At 46.7% G+C, this 23,938-nt stretch overlaps 1 protein-coding gene across 1 annotated transcript; it reads right to left on the bottom strand.

Moving 5' to 3' along the window:
• Positions 1-179: 179 nt before the first annotated feature.
• pkd1b (polycystic kidney disease 1b) lies at positions 180-22,232 on the bottom strand. Its single transcript, XM_029120063.2, has 38 exons — positions 21,889-22,232; positions 20,844-21,024; positions 20,525-20,727; positions 20,301-20,419; positions 19,870-20,017; positions 19,442-19,713; positions 18,540-19,307; positions 18,324-18,455; positions 18,008-18,183; positions 17,714-17,850; positions 13,870-17,573; positions 13,592-13,750; positions 13,342-13,479; positions 12,958-13,246; positions 12,611-12,845; positions 12,353-12,503; positions 12,127-12,264; positions 11,859-12,003; positions 10,867-11,761; positions 10,470-10,722; positions 10,124-10,319; positions 9,659-9,826; positions 9,368-9,517; positions 9,056-9,266; positions 8,729-8,852; positions 8,380-8,532; positions 7,842-8,292; positions 7,652-7,757; positions 7,219-7,421; positions 6,678-6,880; positions 6,270-6,467; positions 5,967-6,103; positions 5,620-5,820; positions 5,357-5,531; positions 4,700-4,987; positions 4,415-4,549; positions 3,916-4,230; positions 180-2,030 (listed from the first exon to the last, which is right to left on the bottom strand). The coding sequence occupies exons 1-38, from the start codon at positions 21,965-21,967 to the stop codon at positions 1,176-1,178; spliced, it is 12,591 nt and encodes a 4,196-aa protein (XP_028975896.2). The 5' UTR covers positions 21,968-22,232; the 3' UTR covers positions 180-1,175.
• Positions 22,233-23,938: the final 1,706 nt, after the last annotated feature.

Here is a 23,938-nt window from a genome sequence, read left to right as displayed (position 1 = left end):
ATTCATGAGGACATTCATAACGTAAATAAATGCTGTGTGCCACAATTTAGTGCTGACAAAAAAAATATAGAGAGCATTGAACACACAACACACTGCTGAGAGTCTTTGTGTCTTTATTAATCAGAGGGAAAAATAGTTTTCCAAGTCGTCATGAAATTTGGAAAGATATTATTTTGGAGGATTTGCTTCCAAATGTCCTGGGCCCCTTTAAAGGTCAACAGCGGTATGGATTTTACCCAGTACCAAGTCATTTTAGTCAAAAATGTGGTTGCCTCTGCCACCGGGCTAAAACTTGGTTGCAAGTGGATATTCCATAATAAAAGGATCTGAAAAGATACTGTATAGACAAAATATTCTAAGATTCATACCAATATGTTCTCTGATCTTTTGAAACATTTTAGAGAAAGGCTCAGTTCTGGTAACTTCCCAGAATATGCTAATGGAAGGTGTTGAAAACCTGGGTGCCAATGTTTTTACCTTATCTTTTGGAGAATGAAATCCAAAAGATAAGGTGAAAACAATCCAATCTTTCCGAAGCTATTAAATAATATAAATAACTTATTTGGGCATACAAAGTACACAAAAAGTATTTGTATATTTTTAATCTATACTCTTGCTGATCTTTATCAGTGGTGTTATCATTTTGGTCCAGATTACATATTCCTTGGAAAAACAACGTCCTCTATTTAATGATTTATTTTACATTCGATCCACTGTCTAGTCCTGGTTACCTGAAGGTACGATCGGCACAAAGCAGAGTATTCCGTTCCTTCTTAATAATGGTGTTACTTTATTCAAATTTCACAGTAATAAAAAAAATCTTGCAAAAGACATGAACATACACATCCAAATTACTAAATTGAAGGTAAAAAAGTAGGCGATTCACATAAATGTTGACAGCCCCAGAATAGGTATGTGACATATCTAAAAACGTTCTAAGCACTTTAGGTAGACAACAGTGGGATGAGGTAGAGAACTGTGGGAAATGGTTAACTTTATAGCTAAGTTGAACCTTAAAAGTTGTGTCCAGCGGCCCAAGCATTTGCCTCCTGTGCGCACATACTGCTGTAGCATGGGTTTGAATATTTCAGTAAACTCCCCTATTTCACCCTTTCCTCTATACTAATAATGCGTGAAATCCACAAAAAATATGCCTTAAATATTTTGGTAGTAGTTTAACAGTAGTTGGCACATGAACCTCTGTCTGAGTCTGGGTCTGTCTCAGGCCCCTCTGAGATCCAGGCCCGTCTCTTGACAGGCAGCCCCTCGCTGCTGCGTCTCCTTCCCCCCTCCTCGCTCTGGGGCCTGGCCCTGATGTTGGCCTCTCTGTCTTGTCCACTCATAGCCTGAAGGGGCCTCTGAGCTGAATCAGCTGACTGAGAACTCCCAGAATGCCAGGCTCGACGTCTGGGAAACTGCCTGGCTTCAGGATATCTAGACGACCCGTTGTCTAAACCCAGGACAGGGCTCCCGTGGGTGGGCTTCCTTTTCTCAAAAAACTGGGCATCTCTGAGTGGAAGTGGGTGAATCTGGAGAACGGCAGACTCAGAGAAAGAGCTGCGAATGCAAGGCTGGGAGGGATTGGTGTAGGTGGGGCGAGAGAGAGAGGTGATGGGGTCGAACAAATGTATAGAGGAAGGGAGGGAGATGAGAGAATGAGCCACCCTCGCACCTGTCCTGCCTCCTCTTTCTCTCCTCTCTCCCCCAAGTCCCTGGATCTTCCTCGTCCTCTTGCTGCTCTCAGCCTCCTCTAACTGCTTCTCCAGACCATGAATATCTGCGGCCAGCTGGTTGACGCGGTCAAACCGTGAGAGGAGAGTGTCGACGAGGGGCAGAAGGCGGTCCAGGTAGGGCTGAACATCCAAGGACGGAGCGTCAGAAAAACCAAAGTCCTCGGACCGCAGGGAGGCGGTGGAGGACAGGGGACGGGGAGAAGAGAGAAATGACGAGAGGGAGGAAGAGACACATGATTCCCGGGATGATCTGGAGGGAGGTACCACTACGCCCTCAAACTTCACCCTGTGTCTGAACTGTGGAGGGAGGGAAAGATTTCAGATATACAGTATATACAGTATCTCGCGAAAGTGAGTACACCCCTCACATTTTTGTAAATATTTGAGTATATCTTTTCATGTGACAACACTGAAGAAATGGCACTTCGCTACAATGTAAAGTAGTGAGTGTACAGCTTGTATAACAGTGTAAATTTGCTGTCCCCTCAAAATAACTCAACACACAGCCATGAATGTCTAAACCGCTGGCAACAAAAGTGAGTACACCCCTAAATGAAAATTTCCAAATTGGGCCCAATATGTCAATATTTTGTGTGGCCACCATCATTTTCCAGCACTGCCTTAACCCTCTTAGGCATGGAGTTCACCAGAGCTTTATAGGTTGCCACTGGAGTCCTTTTCCACTCCTCCATGATCACATCACGGAGCTGGTGGATGTTAGAGACCTTGCGCTCCTCCACCTTCCATTTGAGGATGCCCCACAGATGCTCAATAGGGTTTAGGTCTGGAGACATGCTTGGCCACTCCATCACCTTTACCCTCAGCTTCTTTAGCAAGGCAGTGGTCATCTTGGAGGTGTGTTTGGGGTCGTTATCATGTTGGAATACTGCCCTGCGGCCCAGTCTCAGAAGGGAGGGGATCATGCTCTGCTTCAGTATGTCACAGTACATGCTGGCATTCATGGTTCCCTCAATAAACTGTAGGTCCCCAGTGCCGGCAGCACTCATGCAGCCCCAGACCATGACACTCCCACCACCATGCTTGACTTTAGGCAAGATACACTTGTCTTTGTACTCCGCACCTGGATGCCGCCACACACGCTTGACACCATCTGAACCAAATAGGTTCATCTTGGTCTCATCAGACCACAGGACATGGTTCCAGTAATCCATGTCCTTAGTCTGCTTGTCTTCAGCAAACGTTTTTGCAGGCTTTCTTGTGCATCATCTTTAGAAGAGGCTTCCTTCTGGGACGACAGCCATGCAGACCAATTAGATGCAGTGTGTGGCGTATGGTCTCAGCACTGACAGGCTGACCCCCCACCCTGGTCACCCCTCTGAGCCTGGGTCCTCTCTAGGTTTCCTAAATTTCAGCCTTCTTAGGGAGTTTTACCTAGCCACTGAAATTCAACACTCCTGTTGTTTGCTCCTTGGGGTTTAAAGCCCTAGTGTTTCTGTAGATGCACTTTGTGACAACTGCTGTTGTAAAAAGGGCTTTATAAATACATTTGATTGATTGATTCAACCTCTGCAGCAATGCTGGCAGCACTCATACATCAATTTCCCAAAGACAACCTCTGGATATGATGCTGAGAACGTGCACTAAAAAATTTTGTTTGACGATGATGGGGCCTGTTCTGAGTGGAACCTGTCCTGTTAAACAGCTGTATGGTCTTGGCCACCGTGCTGCAGCTCAGTGTCAGGGTCTTGGCAATCTTCTTATAACCTAGGCCATCTTTATGTAGAGCAACAATTATATTTTTCAGATCCTCAGAGAGTTCTTCGCCATGAGGTGCCATGTTGAACTTCCAGTGACCAGTATGAGGGAGTATGAGAGTGATAACACCAAATTTAACACACCTGCTCCCCATTCACACCTGAGACCTTGTAACACTAACGAGTCACATAACACCGGGGAGGGAAAATGGCTAATTGGGCCCAATTTGGACATTTTCACTTAGGTATGTCCTCACTTTTCTGTCCAGACAGTACATTTACACTGTTATTCAAGCTGTACACTCACTACTTTACATTGTAGCAAAGTGTCATTTCTTCAGGGCTGTCACATGAAAAGATATACTCAAACATTTACAAAAATGTGAGGGGTGTACTCACTTTTGTGAGATACTGTATATGGTATTCACTCATGTATACATTTATTTATTAATTAATTCCTTTCATACCTGCTTGGCCTTAATGAGTCCCATCCAGAGCTTCAGTCTCTTGATAAAAAACCTCACCATCTCATAGTCCTGAGGCTCCATGGCTATCCTGTACATCTCAGCCTGTGTGAACCTGTATGTGCAGAGCAGCACAGCTCCAGAGAAGCGGGCCAGCAGCCAGCCTCCCAGCCCCAGTAGAGAGAGGGTGTATAGGGGTCCGAGGACAGGGTGAGCCCCGCTGAGCCTCTGGAGAACCAGACCACCACGCAGCATAGACAGCACTGACCCAACCGCCTGGCTCACAGACAGGAACCCATCCACAGACCTTGAGAAGAGCTGAGACACAAACATACCAGGATTCATACAGGTAGCCTGGGAGTATATTTGACCAGTGAACTAAAGGTTTCTACATCAAATCCCATAGCCGTCAAGTAAAAAACAAAAGTAATCAACTCAATGGTACAATTTCAAATTGTGTTTAAATAGTCCTTTACACATGACCTAACCCTTTGATTCCTACCATGTATCCAGTGTGAGAGAAGAGCAACATCAACAGTACCACCAGCAGAGCTATAGCAACCACCTCCTTCCCTGCCTGCTGAAGCAGTCGCCCAAACACCACCCATCTCCGCACAAACCGTAGAGTAGCCACCATCTGAAACACAGATTGTCACCATTTATATGGTAGTGATAAAAAAAATATATATGTTTCTTAACTCTTAACTAGTTTGCTACTGTGCTGTAAGTATAAGGGAACAATTTAAGGGAATATAAGGGAATCATTTTATGTTTAGTTATTCAGTACCTTGAATACTAGCAAAGTGAGCAGTATGGCTGATATATCTATGGACTTCCTGGCCAGCAGAGCAGCGCTGTGGAACTCAGTGAACGAGTCAGGTCTGAAGTGGTGCTGGGACAGACAGGAAGTAGCCTGAAACAGGAAGCAAATTCGCAGTGTGGCCGTTGCCAGAGACAATGAGACCAGGAGGAGCTGGAGCCAGTGACAGCCCTCACGCAAGTACTGTGCATGCTCTGTAGCCATTGCCCATAGCTCCGCCCCCAGGAAGTAGAGTGCAGAGAGAAGTAGGAGCACCTGGGTGAGGAGGGAAGGTTAGACATGTTTCAAAACTGAGTGACCATGCCGAAGATACCTATTAAAGATCTTCAAAGGCCCAGGGCAGTCAATAACTACATTTTCCTATTTCTTCTCAATGATATTTGCACACTATGTTGATTATGATAAGGCCACTATTGTGAATGCTGTTTGAAAAACAACTTAGTTGACCAACTGCATCAGCTTATCAGGCATTGGTTCATACGTTTCCTTACACAGACACGAACAGAATGGGCTATTACAAATAAAAATGTGCTTACACGGTGTTTGATAAGACTTCATAAGTAATGAAAAAATAAATGTAAATGACTGCACAGGGACCTTTTGCTTTTGTACATCAAATGTTACCATGAGTGCAATCTGCAGGTCTGGTCCTGAGGACGATGGAGGGATGATGAGAGGAAGGATGGACAGGGAGTGGAGGACTGTGTGTGTTCGGATCCTCTCCAGAAGAACAGACACACACAAAAACACACCGGTCCCTCTATGGTACTGGGTGAAGTCAATGGACACAGTCTTCAACCTGAGAGAAGAACACGAAGAAACAATAGAAAACCACTGAAGAGTTCATGCATTGGATCTGCTGAGCATCTGGCGTGTGAGCGACTCACTCTGCTGTGGTCCAGCGTTTGCTGTGTAGTCTGGAGAGAAGCTGTCGTGTCGCCATAGTGTTGTTCCCCAAGGAGAACAGCCTGTTTTGGTCTGGAGTGTGTGTGAGGCGTATCCGTGGTAACCCCACCAGGTGTAGGGCGGGGTTTTGATGGAGGTGTGGCACTAGGGTGTTATCCATCCACTGCCATGCCCCCTCCCACCTGATTACAAGTATGAAGACACACACGCACGCACAAATTTACATACACACAAACACACCCCCAAAAAACATACCACACACCCCTATCACACCCTCAACGACCCACAAACATGCCCAAAGACATGTAGCAAGTGAGACATATTTTACCCGGACATGGAGTTGGGGTCAGAGGTCAGCGAAAGTTTGACAGCAGTGCGGAGCAGTCTCCCCTGGGTCTCCTGAACACAGTCTTGGTAGTTCACCATCAACACCACCAACAGGAACCCCATCTGACCCACACAGTGCTGAGGAGGAGAGGTGTGGAGAAGACACGGCGCAATGGGGAGGGTGGGAGAATACAGAGGGCATGAACATGGCAGAAGGTGGAGGGACAACGTACCCTGTAGTCCATTCATTCCAGAGGACACAGTAGGGTGGATGTTGGCCTTTTTGGTTTGCTTGTTGTTTTACCTTCATGATGGATCGTAGTGCTTTCACTTTCCTGGCCTCCTCCTTGGCTTGCAAAAGGCCAAACCCACAAGGGGGGCGCACCTTTCCTCCCTGCCTGCCTCTGTCCCTCCTCACAACAGACTCCTGTCCAAGCCGATCACTCACCTCAGGGTCTACAGGCCTGAACACAACAGCATAGAACAACGCCTGCACAAACACCTAAGGAGAAGAAACTGAGATAAATATCACATACAGATAGTAGAGGTTATAATATGTCTGACCCTGAGTTACCTTTAAAAATGAACATGGGGCTACACTAAATACAGAAGCTACATGTTGGCTCATATCTTGGAGCAAAGAAGTCATTGTTGAAAATTAGCTGCATTGACTATTTTGCTGAGCCTCCTGTGTAAGTCTCTGTCAGCTTACCTTGACAGGCTCCAGTATCAGAGCAGAGGTGAGGAAGGCGGACAGGCCTGAGATGAGCCACATTAAAACCACAGGGTTGGAGAAGTAACTCCCATACAGGCCTACAATGGCCAGGCAGGCCCCCAGTACTAATGCCACCAGGGGATAAATTACACTCAGGGTCCAGGGAGGAAGCAGCCAGCCAGGCTTGTCACGGGCCACACCTGGGATGTGGAAGAAAAATTCAACTTTCTGTCTAATATGATCAAATTGCTGAATATTATAGAAATAATTAGATACATATTAGTTCAGAGGGACTGTATCTAATTCATACACCACTCTATAAAAGGTAAACATTTTGAATAGGTGAATCTTCATGGTAGAACAACTAGTATAAGAAGTGGGAGAAAGTTATTATTCTAAGAGGGAATTGTGACACAACTTTGGAGGAGGGCTAGTGATTAACCTATGAGGAGTGCTTGTGATTCACCTATGGGGAGTGCTAGTGATTCACCTATGAGGAGTGCTAGTGATTCACCTATGAGGAGTGCTAGTGATTCACCTATGCGTGTGGGGGAGTCAGAAGAGTCAGGGGAGGGACTGGGGATGAAGGTACTGGCAATGGAGTCGATAGTGAGAGACGAGGAACGTCTGGTCCCATACAGAGAGGTAAGAGAAGAGAAAGGTTTGTGGGTCTCTGTTCCGTACAATGGTTTGTCCACACTCAGCTCAGACCAGCTGCTGCAGGACCTGCCTTGGCTCTGGCTAGAACACACAGAGAGAGTAATGTACACTCCGATGGTCCACTCCACAGTAGTGTTCTGGGCCAACATGCAACAGGGCTATACAAATGACTGACTGGATGTTCCCTGATGTCTAGTCAGATCAACTCTGAGCTCCACTGAAACAGAAGTGGAGGGAAATCTCTTGGTAGTGAGAGGCCAAGATGCAACAGTGTCTGAAAGTGTGGAGAGGGCCGGTCAGACCAGTCTTACATGTGGGACGGATAGGGGGTCCGGGGAGAATAGCGACCGCTGTCAGGTGTTGACAGAATGTTGGTCCCTCCTGCGTCTGCGTCGATAGACCGCAGCAGGTCCTCCTCTGAAACACCAGGAAAGACAACAGAATTGCTTTAGATGTATCCCCACACTTGAGGCATAGTAACACACACACACACATACTCACCAGACAGGGTTAAGGCATTGCCTGGCAGGTTGTGACTGTGGCTGTGAATGCATTCTGGAAGCAGATGTGACCGGGACTGGGACAGAGACACAGGAACGGGAGAGAACAACGAGAAGATGGAGGGAGAAACCAGAGATTGGGTTGAGGAGGGAGAGACCAGAGATTGGGTTGAGGAGGGAGAGACCAGAGATTGGGTTGAGGAGGGAGAGACCAGAGACTGGGTTGAGGAAGGAGAGGCCAAGCACAGCTTCATTAGGGCCTTTTTCCTCGTCAGCAGACGGGCATGGCCCACGGATGACCCTAAAGTGTTAGAGGGTATTTCCAAGGCATGCCCTTGGAGGTCAGTGAGACTGTCACAAGAGGGCCACAGGGTCATGACATCTCCATCGTTCTCTACTCCCAGGATAGTAGCATTCCAGAATTCAGCATCAAATACCTTGCTTCCCATTAACTAGAATTGAAAGAGATGAACAGCAAGAGGTTTTATGAAGTGCCAGCATGCCAATTTCTCCATTTAATGTAGGCTGAGTACTCTTACAGAAGAGGGTGTGTCTCTGTCCAGGCCTGATGTCACATGTCCTCCAGGCAAAGAAAGGAAAGAAGAGCAGGAAATATCTGATTGGCCTAGATCGACATCCATCTCCACTGACTGACACACAGGAGATGGAGGTCCTGACATGTCCACAGCTACCTGAAAGGGAAAGGGAAAGGGAAGCCACTGACCCAATGCACCATCTCACTCCACCACATTCCACATTATTATTAGCCTGCCAAATCCACATTAACACAGTATATTATCGCATTGACCTCTAAGGAAAAACACAGCTTCCAGTCATGTTGCCAAGAAGGAAAATGAATGGAAAAAGTGACAGATGTAGTACAGGTACCTGGCTGCGGGTCTTCCGGAAAAGGAAGCAAATAAGACACTGGAGAGGTAACACCATGACGGCGACAGTCATCCCTATAACAACTGTTTCCGAGGTTACAAGCAGCCTAGCTGAAACCGGCCCACTGAAACACAACACCCATGACAAAATATTTCCGTCAACACGGTATATGGCATATGTAACACAGTTGTGGGGTGTCTCAGGCAAAACACCAATGTTGCTTTCAGAGCAGCAACTTTTCCGTTGTTGGAGATTGATCAAAATCCTCCTAAGCACTTTCCGAAGAACCTACTGCTGTCAATTATTAAGGTAAGATGGACATGTTACCTTTGCCCCTGTGTGCCAACAGCTCCATACCACATTGCCCCTATTGCCAGGAAGAGGTGTAGCAGGAGGGCACACACTGTCACCCTCTGACTGCGTGTGAATTGGCTGTGGGCGGGGCATTCCCAAAGAGACAGCCACAGGTGGCGTTCCAGGATTCCAAACATCAGCTGGGAGGAGAGAACACGTCGGAACTGAAAAAGCTCCTCAGGACCTGAGTAAGGGAGGATGAGAGAGAAGGAGAAAGACAGGGAACTGTGTTGGAGGTACTTCTGTTCATCCTTAGTGCAAAGACAAGAGTGGAGTGGTGCTTACAGGATGCCAAGACTTCCTTCTCCACAGTCCCTCCTCCCTCGTTCCTGTCATTCTCAACAGACAGCCAGTCTTCTACCAGGAAGTAGAAAACATGGTCTCTCTGGGGGTCCCACACCACCACATGCTTTACATACCACGATGGGTCCAGACCTGGGGACAAACAAACCTATGTGTGTTGTTGAGTTGACTGTTTGGAATCTTATCCAGAGCCTCCAGTGGGCAAGTAAATATGAGCCTATGATGGGTGGCAATGCCACAGACTACAGAATATACCTGTGTCATAATGGTTACCTGTGTTGTCATGCCAGAGGCGTATCTTCCACACCTCTCCCAGGTTGCTGTCTGTCTCCAGGTGGAACAGGTCCAGACCATTCCGTTGGAATGCCCCCTCCTGCTGCAGGTGGCGCGACCCGCTTTTAGTCACCCCGAACAAACTGATGCCCACATGCGCAGTGGTGCCTGATGGGAAATGCAAATGCATTTGGTAACTGCGATCATTCATTCATGTAAAAATGCATTTCCAATTTATAAAGAATATGTATCACATTTTGGAGCAGACATAGCAAACTAGCGCAAAAGGGGTATTGGTGTGCGATATCTAATACAACACGATCTATAAGACAATATCAGAAAATGTAACTGTGTCAATATTGTCCCCATGACAGTCCAATAGGGTGGGAAAGATGAGGCAACAGACAAGAGGTGGATCTATTACTTCTACATACCCACTTGGTTATGACCTCTGATGACCCTTACCTGCTCCTCGTCTCCAGCCTGTTTTAACTAGGACCCTGTAGCTGTAGCGTCCCGGCCAGCCACACAGAGGTACATGACAGAGTCTCAGGCGTTCCAGGTGGTCCAGTTTGTGGGCGATCAGACCCAGAAGGATGTGGATAATGACCAGGACAACACATACAACCCCAACTACCACGTTACGCACAGAACCACTGGTCTGGGAGGAAGGAGGCAGAATGTTTGTTATCCATGTGAGTGAAAAAGGGGTCACCTTTAACGTATGATCTTGTCTTTCAGTGTGTGCATCTACCTCTGTATTATGAGATAGGCCATTTTTGTGTTAACCTGAAGAGTATAACAAACATACTGGCGGCAGTAACACCAGAGCGTCTGGGTGGACAAACAGACTGGCCCCGAAGATGGTGAGGTGCTGGGTGAGGCAGTGTGCTGAATGGAGGGTGCTGCCCTCCAGAGGCCAGAGGCCCTCGGAACTCCAACGTCTCTCCCTCAGGCTGAAATATTGGCATAGGGAGCTGAAGACACACACTGAGGCCTGGACTGGAGCTCCTCTCAGGCTGGATGTCAGGTTCACGTAGAGAAATTGCTTTGTGCTGTTAAGTCTACAGAAATAATACCCAACAAGCTGTTTTAGTTAAAAAACTACAAATGCCATGTATTGAAGACAATCTGAGTTGATTAGACAACTCTTAATGTAAAAGAAAAAACGTGTAAACGGTTTTATTGTCTGAATTCAGACCACTTACAGAGGAGAGAGGAAGACGGTGTTCTCCATTGCTGACTGGGTGGAGAGGGAGATGGTCAGCTCTCTGATAAGGGAATCATGGGATGCAGAATGCCCTGACTGTGTGGCCACAGTGATTCTCACATGACCTGAACCCAGTTGAGAAGTTCCTGGAAGCAGACTAAAGTTCAAGGACATGTAGAGTCCGGCATTGGGATGCATGCTCTTTACTGGCTTCAATGTAAAATTCAGACACCCATTGGCTGGGAGGGTAAAATGAACCATCGGGTCTCTATCCAGACTCCCAGATCTAAAAGCGTCCCCCCTTCCACTCCCACCATTACCCTGCTCCCCAGCCTCAAACCTCCCCACAGTATATCTGCTGGGCAAAGTGACCCTGATAGAACTGTCAGTGTCCAGGTCATTGATGGGTATGGGATTTCCCTGGGGCGTGGTGAACTCCATGGCTGCCAGAGAAGTACAGATGGGTGGGTTGGCTGCTGAGAGGAACTCAGAACCCCCTTCCAAACCCAAGAGAATCTGTACCACTCCAGACCCCTGGACCTCTCGCTGGAGCTGTTCACTGAAAGAAGGAGGGATGAGGAACTGGCAGGGGTGGTGTGGTGGATATGACTCATCATTTGTCTTGAATTGGCTGGTTCGGTTTGATTGCCAGGTGTCGATGGAGGGACCGGTGGTGCAGAGGAGTTCTGAAGGGTATCCATGGTAGCCAACAGCACTGATCTGTGGGGCTGAGAGAGAGAGGGATTCCTCGCCCCGTGCCCTTGAGCGCATCAGAGAACGCATGAGAGCCCCTGCGTGATCCAGAGCTGATGCTGCCACTTCAAAGGCTCTGACGTGCGTGTGAGGAGCAGATGAGAGGAGGTTGGGGTCAGACACAGCGGCCAAGGAACTGCCTGTAGACAAAGACATGGAACATATTGGACTAATTCTTTGCTCTTTGAGCAGGCATCTATTTTCAACCATCCATTCTACTCCGAAGTGGCCACATACCGATAACCTGAAGAATGTTCTTGCCCGTCTCTATAGTTGTGTCGTCTCGTGGTCCGTTCCACTTTTCCAAAACCTTGATCATTCTCCCCACGGATTCTAAAACCTGCTCCTGACAGCCCTCACACACTACCTCACTGGGCACTGCCTGTGGTAGACAACACACGAGAGAATTTAGACATGAAGGAGAAATCTGCATCAGTAGTTGGGGTTTCACCCTGACCTTTATGGCCCAGACTGGGCGTGTGTAGACTATGCTTAAGTTATTTACAGTGGACTGGGCCAAGGCTGAGCTGATCTGGGCTGCAACCTGAAGAGAGGAGACCGGCAGAGAGGACAGTGCCAGTGTCACATTCGCCCTGATCTCCCTTCTGTACCTGAGATCTTGCTCACTCAAAGCCTCATCCACCTGCGGCAGAGAAGAGAGAAATAGACAGGTAAATGGAGAAAGGTATTATAAAGAGATACCCTGCCATGTAACGAGGTAAAAGTCACACCTGGTTGAGCTGGCTGCTGAGGGCGATGGAAAATGGAATGAGCTGCTGAGGATTCCCCTGTTGCAGTAAACCCCAGAATTCTGTTTGGCTCTTGTTTCTCAGCCACTCTGTGATCCCGTCTCCGTCCCCAGGTCTCAGCACTTTTAGAGTTCTGGAAAAGCATCCAGGAACCGTCTTCTCACAATTTACCTCAAAAAGTATTTTTCAATCTGAACATTTTACCTGCACTGATACTTTTTAAACTCATCTCAAGCTCACCCGTTGAGGGCGGTGACCTTTGACCCCAGGCTGTCCTCGACTTGAAGGATCACAAAGATGACTGACAGGTACTTCTCTGGACCCACCTCCCCAAGAGGAACCAAGCTGCCAAATGTACACTGAGTACCCCTGTAGAGGGTAAACAGGGCACCTTCTTGGTCCCAACCTGAGCATGACAATGCCACTTGGAGTGTGTAGATAAGCTGAGAATCTTCACTGTCCTCATCCAGCCAACCTATGGAGCAGATACAGTAGGTCTGGTACATCTAAGTAAAAAAAAAAATGTGCAAACAACACGCAAAAAAGTTTTGATTGCATTTTCCCCTTAAATTCCTTGTTTCTATTACCTGAACAGTTGTATGTGACCACAGTCTCAAGCGGCTGTATGATTTCTCCATGACCTGGGGTCAGAGTACATACTCCTCCTTGGGGTGGAAGGTTGGGAAGGAGGGTTATTCTGGCACAACCCCATCGACCTCCAGTAATATGGGTAACATTTAGGGTGAAGGTGTAGTTATATCCTGCTTGCAGAACCCCCGGTCGGACCACTAGGTCAGGAGAGAGACCTTGTGTGGTGGTGATGACCTCATTCAGGTCAAGGTTCATGCCGTTTTGATCCTCCGCGCTCCATTTGTACTGTGAAAACAGAAAGAAAAAGCCACTGCCAAAAATGGCTAAAACTGCCTTTCGGCCACTAGAGGCCTCTATCATTCTCTTTGACATGAACTTACCTGAACAGGGTGCCCACACCGGTCACAGCGACCTGAGAGCACTATAGGGCGACTGTGGCTGACGCGGAAACCAGACTGAGTACTGCAGGAAACACACTCTACACTAACGGGAAGCACTGCAACTGGAGACACCGTCACCTAGAGTCATAGATGATACATTATTTTGATATACCATGAACTACATCACAGAACCATGACATCCAGAAAGATACGCATAGATGTTGTGTTGTGTAACGACAGTGACACTCACAGACTGTGTAGTGGAGACGGGTCCCCTCCCTTCCTTGTGTACAGTGAGGGTGAACAGGTAGTCCCGGCCCGGCTGTAGCCTCCCACTGGCGACCATCAACGTGCGGTTCTCACACCCTACAAATTGGTTCTGGTCCTGGGACCACCTCTCAGTGGGGTTCTACAGGCAAAAATAGAGACCACTGGTATTTCGAGAAAGCATCAAAGTCAGGAAAAAGTGGCAGCACTACCAAATTGTTGAAAGGCTATAGAGAATTCCCAAATTAAATTGTTGACTACCTCAGTGATTAAGTCCCAGAGAAACTTCAGTTCCCCGTCTTCTTCCAGATCTACATCAGGGTCATGGGACTCTGATCCATCCAGGAACAGGTCACTGTGGCTGGGCACCAGTCTGTGCGATCCGCCGCTGATTATGGGTACCAGGGAGCTGTGGACCACAGACAGCCTGGACGTCCTGTACAGACATAGAGGGCTGCTCTGGCGAGAGACAGTGAACTTCAGGGTGTACTGGCCCACCTCAAGGGCCTGCTTAGGGAGGGACAACAGTGGTGTGGTCACATCCACCAAGCTAGTCAAGTTCACTTGATGTCCACCGCTGTCCTGTGTTATTGGGTATCCACTGCTTTGTGTCATCGGGTGACTGCTTGACCCACTAAACACTTCCCATAGGTACATGGTTTTGTATGCGGTGCAACCTTTGGCATCTACTCTCGCTTCAAAGTAGCCAGGTCTAGACTTGAGGATTGTGGATTGGCTCTGGACTAAGGTGACGTTAGGGAGGGAACACTGGAGTTCTCTCACCTCTATACGCAGTTGTGTGGAGACCTGGCTGATGTTATTAAAAGCTGTGACTTGGACAATGTATTCCCCAGGGGTGACATAAATGTGGTCTACTGTATTGTATTCTGTGACAACAACTTCTTTATTTGTGTCTCCAAAGTCCCACCGAAACCTTAAATTGCTGCCACCATCTGCTTTGACAAGAAAGGTGACACTATAGTCACTAAATATTTCTGTAGAATCACAAACTATCTTGACCTCCTTCACAGGTACCTGAACAATGGCTGTCTCATTGAGGGTTTCAGAGCAAAAGCCATTGCTGGCCATCACACTCACATATAACAAACCACTACCAGGTGAGGAATACATCACTTCCTTTCCAGTGACTTGTAAAGGCTTGAACCCTTCTAATTGGATCGTCCAGATGTAGTCAGTTGGAGATCCACTTATGACATCAGCTTGGAAATGAATCTCTTTCAAAATGTCCAGAGCAGTAGAACAACAGTTGACCAATCGTAACCCATGGATCCTCTCAACCACATGGACAGCCAATGAAATCTGTGAGTTGCTCACCTGGTTCCAGGCTTTAGCTATGATACAGTGAGACCCAACCGGGAGGGTGGAGGTGGTGACATTTCCCTCAGCAAGGTCATATGAGGACTCAACTTCATCAATGGCTAATGAAAAGCTGACACTGGTTCCTTTAGAAAATACTGGTGTAAAAACAATATGATCATTAGCGCAGACTGTAGACCCACTAAGGTTAATCGTGAAACCCTGAATAATGTCCTGGATGGTTACTTTGTGTGAGACTGTATGCCAGCTAATATTATTTGAGACATTCAGAGAGACTTTATGGACCCCTACATCATTAAAATTGTAGATAACTGACTGATTATTGGCCAAAACCACAGTAACTCCAGTACACTCATCAACTTTCCACTCCCAGTGCAGACTACTCCCTTTACGAACATACCCACTGAGCTGAACTGGATGATTTGGAATTATAAAGAATGGATGTGTTTTTCCATTTATCTGAAAGTCTATCTCTCTAACCTCCTCCTGGACAGTGAAATATTTGGTGACACTGATTGAACCAAGAACATTCTGGACCGACACACTCACACGAGGATGACCTAGAGCATCAAACATGTAAAGAAGAAAAGGAACATCAGTCTGTATGGGTAAAAGGTCTGAATTTACATTCCAGAGATACTGCAGGTCAGATCCAGTATCCAAGGTTACAGATATATTGACAGGTTTCCCAACCGACACGGTGTCACTAACCATTGACATTCTTGCCCCTGAAACCCTTTCCACTGCCTTCAGATCAAAGCAGCTGGTCATCTTGCTAAGTCCATTGGAAGCAGTCAGCTGAACAGAGATATTACCCAGAGATTCAGCAAACAGTTGAAAGCTCTCCCCAACACTGGCTGTTTGAGTTACGCCCGTTTGGTTCACTAACCAATGATAAGTCACATTTGAACCATGTGTAACTGAAGCAGTGAGAAAGACACATTCTCTGGTTGGTATGTACACCATGGGTGTCTGGTTCTGACTGGAGATCTGAAGGCCCTGTATTCTCTCCAAAGCCTCAATCAAAATGACGGCCTCTTTTCGGCTCACCAGATTCTGGGCTGTGACTTTGACCTCATGTTCACCTGCTTTTGGGAACACATACCTAAACTTAGATGTCCCCTGCATATGGGTGGCAGTGCCTTTCACTGACCAGTAATAGCTGACGTCACCAGCAACATTTCCAACTGCTGCTATGACTGTCTCTTCCCCTACTTCTGCAAATGGCTGGCAGATTTCTAGTGTCAGGTCTGACAAAGGAAGCAGCACATTCACATCCAGGGTCGCAGACTCCCGACTTACTGCATTGGAAGCTGTAGCCTTGACTGTAAATCGGCCAGCGGAAGTGAAGACGTTAGAGACATTTACCCCTGGTGAACTCTTTGCCCATGGTGAGCCATCGCCAAAGTCCCACAGCACAGACACATTGGTCCCAGTGCAACTCCTAACCCAAAATGTAGCCTTCTCATTGACAGTCAGAGTATGGTTTTGACTACTAATTGCTATGGAAGGTTCAGTCACAAGCTTCTGAACAGAAACAGTGACGTTGGCCGTTCTCTGGCTGACTGTGTTACTTGCCATTACAGCGATATCATGGATCCCTTCTTCATAAACAGAGCAATGATGAGCCAGTCCTCTTACAGGAGAGCTGTTGGTGGTCTGGTCAAACCACAGGAACTGATAGCCCGTGGGCTGTGTTTTTGGGTCAGCAACTGCCTCAAAACACACTTCTTCTCCCACTGCCACAACATCATGTGATGGTCGAAGGCTTAGCTCAGTAATCAGGGCCTCAATGCAAGCTTTACCATCATAAACGACTGATGCCACCTTACTGACTACAGTAACACTAATATTATGAATGCCAGGGTTTGAATAAGTGTGAAAAGCAATGGACTTTCCCTTCTGTATTGACAAAGGTGATCCATCCCCAAAAATCCATTGGAAAGTCAACAGGGAAACGTTCCCATTCACCAGTGCTTCGAGATGTATCTCTTTCTCTGTCTCAGAACACTCTGATGGCAGAATTCCACTGATGGCCAACCGGTAGATTTCCACTTGGATGGCCTGGCTAGCCTGACTGATTGCATTAGACACAGTCACTCTGACCGTGTAACTCCCTGGGGACTTGTAGACGTGGGAGACCGAGCTGTGAGTGATGCATTTATGTTCAGACCCGTCACCAAGGTCCCAGGCCCAGTGAAGACTCGAACCTGAAGCCACTTTGCCCTTGATTTCAGTCACAGACTTCAGTTCACTAGGTCCACTACAGCTCAACTGGAGCCCGGAGACCTTCTCTACCACTTCCACAGCCACCCAGGCGGTCAGTGCTGTCAGGGTGTTATTAGCGCGCACAGTCATGTTATAAAGCCCAGTGTGGCGAACGACATGAGTGACTTGGCCTGGGGATCCTTGGACCTGTTCAGAACCGTCCCCAAAGTCCCAAGTGTAAAGGATTCCGTAGGGAGACGGTTGTGAAAAGGCTTCTAGAAGAATGGTCTGATGGACGGAGGGAACCGGAGGCGACGGGGAGATGAGTAGACGAGTCAACGGTGGCCGGACTCTCACTGACACGGCCCCCTCAATGCAGTCGTATGGGTTGTATACCCGTACGGTCAGTGTGTAGTCATCTGTGTGAGAGAGACAGTGATACACAGGTTGGTACATGGCCTATAATAATTAAGGGGAAAGAGCAGTGTCGCCTTGCTTGCACCTATACTATTAAAATGCCTTAGGAGAATTTACAGATTCATGGAAGAGGTGTGTTTACCTGGCTGGAGGTAGGCGTGGCTCACAGAGTCCTCCACGTACACCTGTCTCATGCCTGGCTCCACTGGCATGTCCTGGGACTCGGACGGGGCAGGGAAGGTGTGGTTCATCTGGGCACTGGCATCCCCGAAAGACCAACTGCAGGGAAGAATATGAAATCATTTAACCACACAGTTTAATATTATGACGTTAACTAATGGGAAAATAAGGAGGTGACAGAAACACAACCCTGACAATGACATGAAATCATTCAAAACGTACTGTAAGCTTTGTGATAACAGAAAATGACGCTAACCTAAAAGTAATGCCTAAGGAGACGTCAGCTTTGACCCTGAAGGTATAGAGATGTATGGTGTCTACAGCGATGACCTCATTAACAGAGAGGAATTCTGGGTTGGCCAGAGGGGTCATTGTGTCAGCAGTCACAGTAACCTCTACGGTCTGTGAGCTCACAGGGTTGGTGACTGTCACCTGGAAGAAAAGACAACAGTTATTTACGAGACTCTACTGGACACTTTATTTAATGGGCACACAATGGAATGGGTTATATTTGTTTATTTAACCAACACTGGGATATTTTAAGATAAATCCTCAGAATGGATTTGTATGACCTTCAGTTTGTACTCAGCTGGCTTCCTGAACACAACATTGTAGGTGTCTCCCTCATAGGAATACTTCTCCAGGTCGTCAACCACCCACAGGTACTTTACTGAGGAGCCAGTGTTCACCTTGGCTGTGAATACCTTAGAGACAACAGGGACAGGATTAAAACTATGGCAGCACGGAGGTGAGCTGGGACCGGGTGAATGTCATATGATGGGTCTCACCTGTGGAAGTTCTACAAGCATCCTCAGGTGTCCATGAGGTTCTATGCTGAGTCCAGTCACAGGCTCGTAGACAAACACCTGCACACTGGTACTCTGTTCACTCACTTCATTCACAGCACTAACATTTAGAGTGTGGACACCCACTGATGGTAGCACCACGGACACATGGGAAAACCAGGTGTTACGGGAGTCTTTCCTACAGCCAGGCCAGGTGTCAGGTAATGCTCCAGGGCAGGAAGGGAGGAACGGAACCCCTGTCTGGGCCACCGGTCCTAACCAGGAGCTGGTAGCCCCTTTTCCTGAAAGTATTTTCACCACAATAAGTGTAGGAGTGTCAACTGAGAGATGGATTTTTCTGTCTCCGTCAGGGAGAGGATGGATCAAGCAAAGCCCGGAAACGTGACCTTCTGACGAGGCAGGAACTGAGGTTTCGGGGATCATACTAACGGTCGTACTAATGGGGCCCATGACATCACTCTGGCCCATACTGGGAGTAAAGCCGTGCTCATGTAGCGTGTCTACATATAACACCCGTAGGTCGCACAGCACCCCGTCCACCCACTGTCCTCCATCCAGTGGGGAAGAGAGGCCCCTCTCAAACCAGCCCCCTGACTCTGCCCCTCGCAGCGAGATGTAGCTCTGGCGCCAGGGGGAGGAGGATGATGAGACGTTGCCGCGACAACGCAGGAAGGTTCCGGGAAATCCGGTGTGCTGGACTGCCAGAATATCATCTGGGTAAACGCCGATGTCCCTCTCTGTCAGGGTCACCTGAGACAGTATGAAACATTAAGCTGCTTTAAGAAATCATCAACATGGTTGAATGCCAGCCCGTGTTTCATTTGACTTTAATTGACTTATTAAAAGCATACTGCACCATTTCTTTAGGAGCAGCTGACACTTACACTAACATGAGCAGGCTCTGAGCTAGGACCCACTCTCATGGGCATGTCTGCTACCAGGTGATAGAAGGGTGGAATGTCAGAGTATCTGGGGGGGAGGAGGTAGCTGTGCCCGTCTGTAGAGGGAGACAGGTTGTAGGGACTGCAGGGACTGGTTACGGGGACGCAGGCCTCCAGCAGGTGGCACCAGTACTGTCCCAGTGAACAGCCTCCGGTAGTGTTACACAGAGGAGCTGTAGAACAACAGCTGAACGGGTTCAGGAGAGCGCTGCAACCTGCACAGAGGGACAGAGATAAGGGGGAGTGAGAGATGAGAGAGAGAGTTTATCCCAAAAAGTAGATCATCTGGATAGCACAAACAGCAGGGTCAACACAAACTGACAGGGTTAGCCAAACCTCTGAATTAGTAGCCCGAGGTTGTGTTTTGTTACCTGGGGGCACCAGATGGTGGTGGGGGCTGCAGTAAGGCCGGAGGATCTGCACTCTGACCTGGGTGAACACTTCTCTGGGCTGGCTGACCAGCTCCACCGACACAACATGGCCAGCATTACTGAACCACAACCCAGGGAAAAGCAGCATCTGAGGGGACGGGAAACGGTAAACACTACATGTTCCACACTGACAGGTGCCCGGGCCTGTAAAGCACTGGGGGTGCTACATTAGATTTTAGCATGGCCATGGTCAACAGCATAGGTGTTGCTATGACATATTACGATGCTGTCAGGAATATTTACTGAAGTCTGACATTCTAATAAGTTATTGACATACATGGTCAATAAGTTGCTACTATATATCAAAATGCTTATGCTTTCACTTGATTGAGTTTCGTAATCATTTCTCTGTGTGACATAATGGCAGTCACCTCCACTCTCTGATGATCTGTTTCTGGAACTGTAGGCAGGATCTGTAGCTCTGACCTGGCATACACACCCGACATAAGAGGAACACCTGTGAGGTAGCTGTCCAGTGAAGGCAGGGAGACTGAAAAAGAAAGTAATTATACACACTATCTATTAGCATACAATGATACACAGTGTATTTCATATTTCAATGGGGTATTGGTGCAGTAAACTTTCCACATGTCACCTGTTAGCGCCTTCTCACAGAAGAACAGGTATTGTCCATCACATGTGGTGTTCCTCCTCTTTCCTGGTGAACCCTGGGCCATCAGGATGCACCCCCCCACACTCTCCCTGTCCCAGCCAGGAGGGCTCTCTGTTCCTATATCCTCACCCCCCTCAGGCCATTGTCCCCGTCCATTCCTCACCCAGACCCACTCAGGGAATGTTCTGTACAGAAAGATACACACAATGTTTACTAAAGATACACACAATGTTTACTAAATTACAGCGTAGTCAGGGAACAGACTTAAGTATAACAATCATTTGTAAATCTGTTTACTCACAATGGGAAGGAGTTGTGGATGAACATCTCAGTTTCAGTGTTTCTGACTGTGGCTAGCTCACCACCATTTACCTGACGACAGATAGCCTTCGCCTTTAGCAATGACATTGCTGACGTCGACAGCCAGTAGCACTTCAGACTGGCCAGATGGACCTGTGCTCCTCTAGGACAAAGGTGCTCATCTGCAGGAACAACATTGTCCATTGACGCTTGATAACCATATGGATCAATCAGAACTTGATTAATCATAGTCATGTCAATTTTGTTTAAGTCGGAAAAGGCGTGCTAGTTCAGCACATAGACACCTGTTAACTAGCAGATGTTTCCATTAAATGACATACAATATACATTTATAATTGTATGAAAAATTATGTAATCCCCCAGGAAAGTTGTTTTATATTTTTACATATTTGCCTCTTAACAGAAGAACCTCATACCAACAGTAAAGCATAAAAGCGGTGGCAATATGTTTTGAAGGCTGCTTTGCTGCCAGAGCCAATCTGCCATCATTGAGTCCACCTTGATATCCATATTGTATCAGACAGTTCTTGAAGAGAGTGGGAGGCCATCTGTCAAAAAGCTGAAGCCTAACCAAACAAAGGATCCTGCAACAGAATAATTATCCTAAACATCCAAGCAAAGTAGCCTAAAGTGGGCTGTGCTTGCAAGAAACCTCTTGAAGATGATAGAGTTGAAGCAGTATTTAAAAAAGAGTGGCCCAAAATCCATCCCAATCAATGTATGATATTGTTGACAATTGCAACAAGCAGCTACCTTAAGTTATTTCCGGCAAATGGGAAAACACCAGCTTGTGTGTACTTTTCTGCACAATGGTGTTAAAGAGAAAAATAAAAGAGAAAAAAAGAGAACTTCCAAGTTGGAAGGAAACATCCATTTCAAAGCCCTATAATACCAACATCAAACATCCCTTTAGAAAGGAAGTCTGACAATCAAGGAAATATTTACCTCATCCAAATAGACTGTATGAAGAGATCTCTATGGCACACTCAAGTATGAGTGGGGGAATATCAATTTAAGTTCCTCACCAACTCCAGCTGCGAAGCTCACTGCCAGCCACAGATACCAGGCCAGCGCCAGTCTTTCAGTATCTGTAATTTCCGTCATCTCTCGTGGAGACTCTTGCTCCCAGGACAATGGTGGAGAATGATGCCTAGGCTAGCAAAAAGCTGGAGTTCACAGCAGCTCCAAAAGGTTCTCTGTCACGCCTTCGCCTCCAGGTATGGTATGTATTGGTATTCCGCTATATGTTTCAGGGATCTGTCTGTAGCTTTCTCTACTATAGGTTATATAGCTCTTCTCCTCTCATCCTGTCACTAGCTTATACATTTTACTCATCCTCCACTCTGTTATTTTGGTTGTGTAGTGGAGATGGCCCAGCTCTCTTTCTCTCTAAATGTCTCTCTTCCTTTTTTTTTATCCCCTATTCCCTCTTTTTCTCCCTGTCTGCCATTTGCCCTCCCCCTGGTCTCTGTGACTTATGAGCATGGGGTGGGGGGGGGGTGTTGGTGGAGTGAAGAAAGGATGGAAAGGCCATTGTTTTGAATGCTGACGCTCTTGGAGCGCTTGGTGACTTCTAGCTTGTCTCTCAGCAACAGGCAGATGAGCAGCGGACAGAGGACGCCAGTGGTTCACATGTTGTAAACCCCCCCCCCCCCCATTCAATAAAGACTGAGACTCAAGCAGGTTACTGCAATCAGGGCCTCCTCAGTCCCAGGTTACTGCTGTGAGGGATAAATATTTAGTTATCAGTCGCTGTGGCATATTTTTAGGGCTTTTTGGAGGCTGTTTCCCATACACAGATAGAGCTTGTTCTAGGACTCAAATATAATTCCCATGGAGATTTTCCATTGAGGTTGATTTTTTGTCCAGGACTAGGCTTTGTCTGGAAGAGTTTGGGCCAATTCAAGTGCTTTTCATGATGGCAAATGCACACTCCTAAATGTTTTTGTGACAAGACAATTACTTATTGCCCAAATCTTAATCATCCTGGCCCATAAAGCTTTGCTGAAACTCAGTGACGCACATGCAGCCATAGAAAAGAAAGGCTTTTGAATGAGGGACGCCATTAGTGTTGCCTGGCAACTACAGATAGAGCTGTGGCTGAGACTGGTTATTAACCTTGTGAACAGCAAACATTTCCATGGCAACAAGATCTCTGTTACTCACACCCAACCCAGCACAGCTTTGGTGATGTTGGAATATAATACTGTTCGTTTTTTTCAAATTGTCTTATAATAGAAAAGAACTGAGTGCAATATCAAACAATACTGTTGCTTAGTGTTCTGAATTGCACAACCAAACTACTGAAAAATATATTTTAACTTAATGAGGCTTGTGAAACATTTAGATCTTCCCCATGTTTTTTTGCAATTATTATTTGTAATTACTTTCAATATTTCAATATATTTATTCTTTTTACAATGCTACTTCCCCGCTATTCCAATATCAAATCAAATAAAACCTGTTTAAATTACTTCACCAATGTTTTCTTTTAACTTCTTAGAATCAACTGCTGTTTTTTCAACTTAGACCAGTTTTTTTATAGTTTTCTACCAATATGGTGGTAGCTACTTGTCTGAGTTTAGAGAAAAAAGCAAAGAAGTTAACTTAACATTCAACCATCTGATATTCTCATGTTTATTGCTATGAATACTCACAGGCAGACACAGCCAATAAGGCCCACTGATTGGGATGACCTATCCAACCAAAAGTTGCACCAGCAAATGTTTGTAAACCAAAGGCTCACTGGACTCACAACATCTGGACCTCTACCCTTAGATATTCTATTACTTCGCGAATGTCATACTTTTCTTGTCCAATGAGTTTACAGACAGCACAATATGATGACATGAGAGTAGAGGCTTTCTTCTGGCATGATTTATAAATACTTTGTTGGCATGGACGTGATATTTTAAGGTGTATAGCATTTTTTTTTTTATCTGATGAGTTATCAGAGCCTCTATAAGACAACTGCGGAAAGAACGGCGGAAATGATTCTAACCCAAACTGGCATTACATTTGCACCGGAGGCAGTGGCTTAGACAACGAGACCACTCTAAACCTGAACCAATTTCT

The sequence above is a fragment of the Esox lucius genome, chromosome 5 (assembly GCF_011004845.1).
Source record: "Esox lucius isolate fEsoLuc1 chromosome 5, fEsoLuc1.pri, whole genome shotgun sequence".
Taxonomy (NCBI): Eukaryota; Metazoa; Chordata; class Actinopteri; order Esociformes; family Esocidae; genus Esox; species Esox lucius.
The sequence above is the reverse complement of the archived record's forward strand: the minus strand, read 5'-3'. Positions and strand labels throughout refer to the sequence as shown.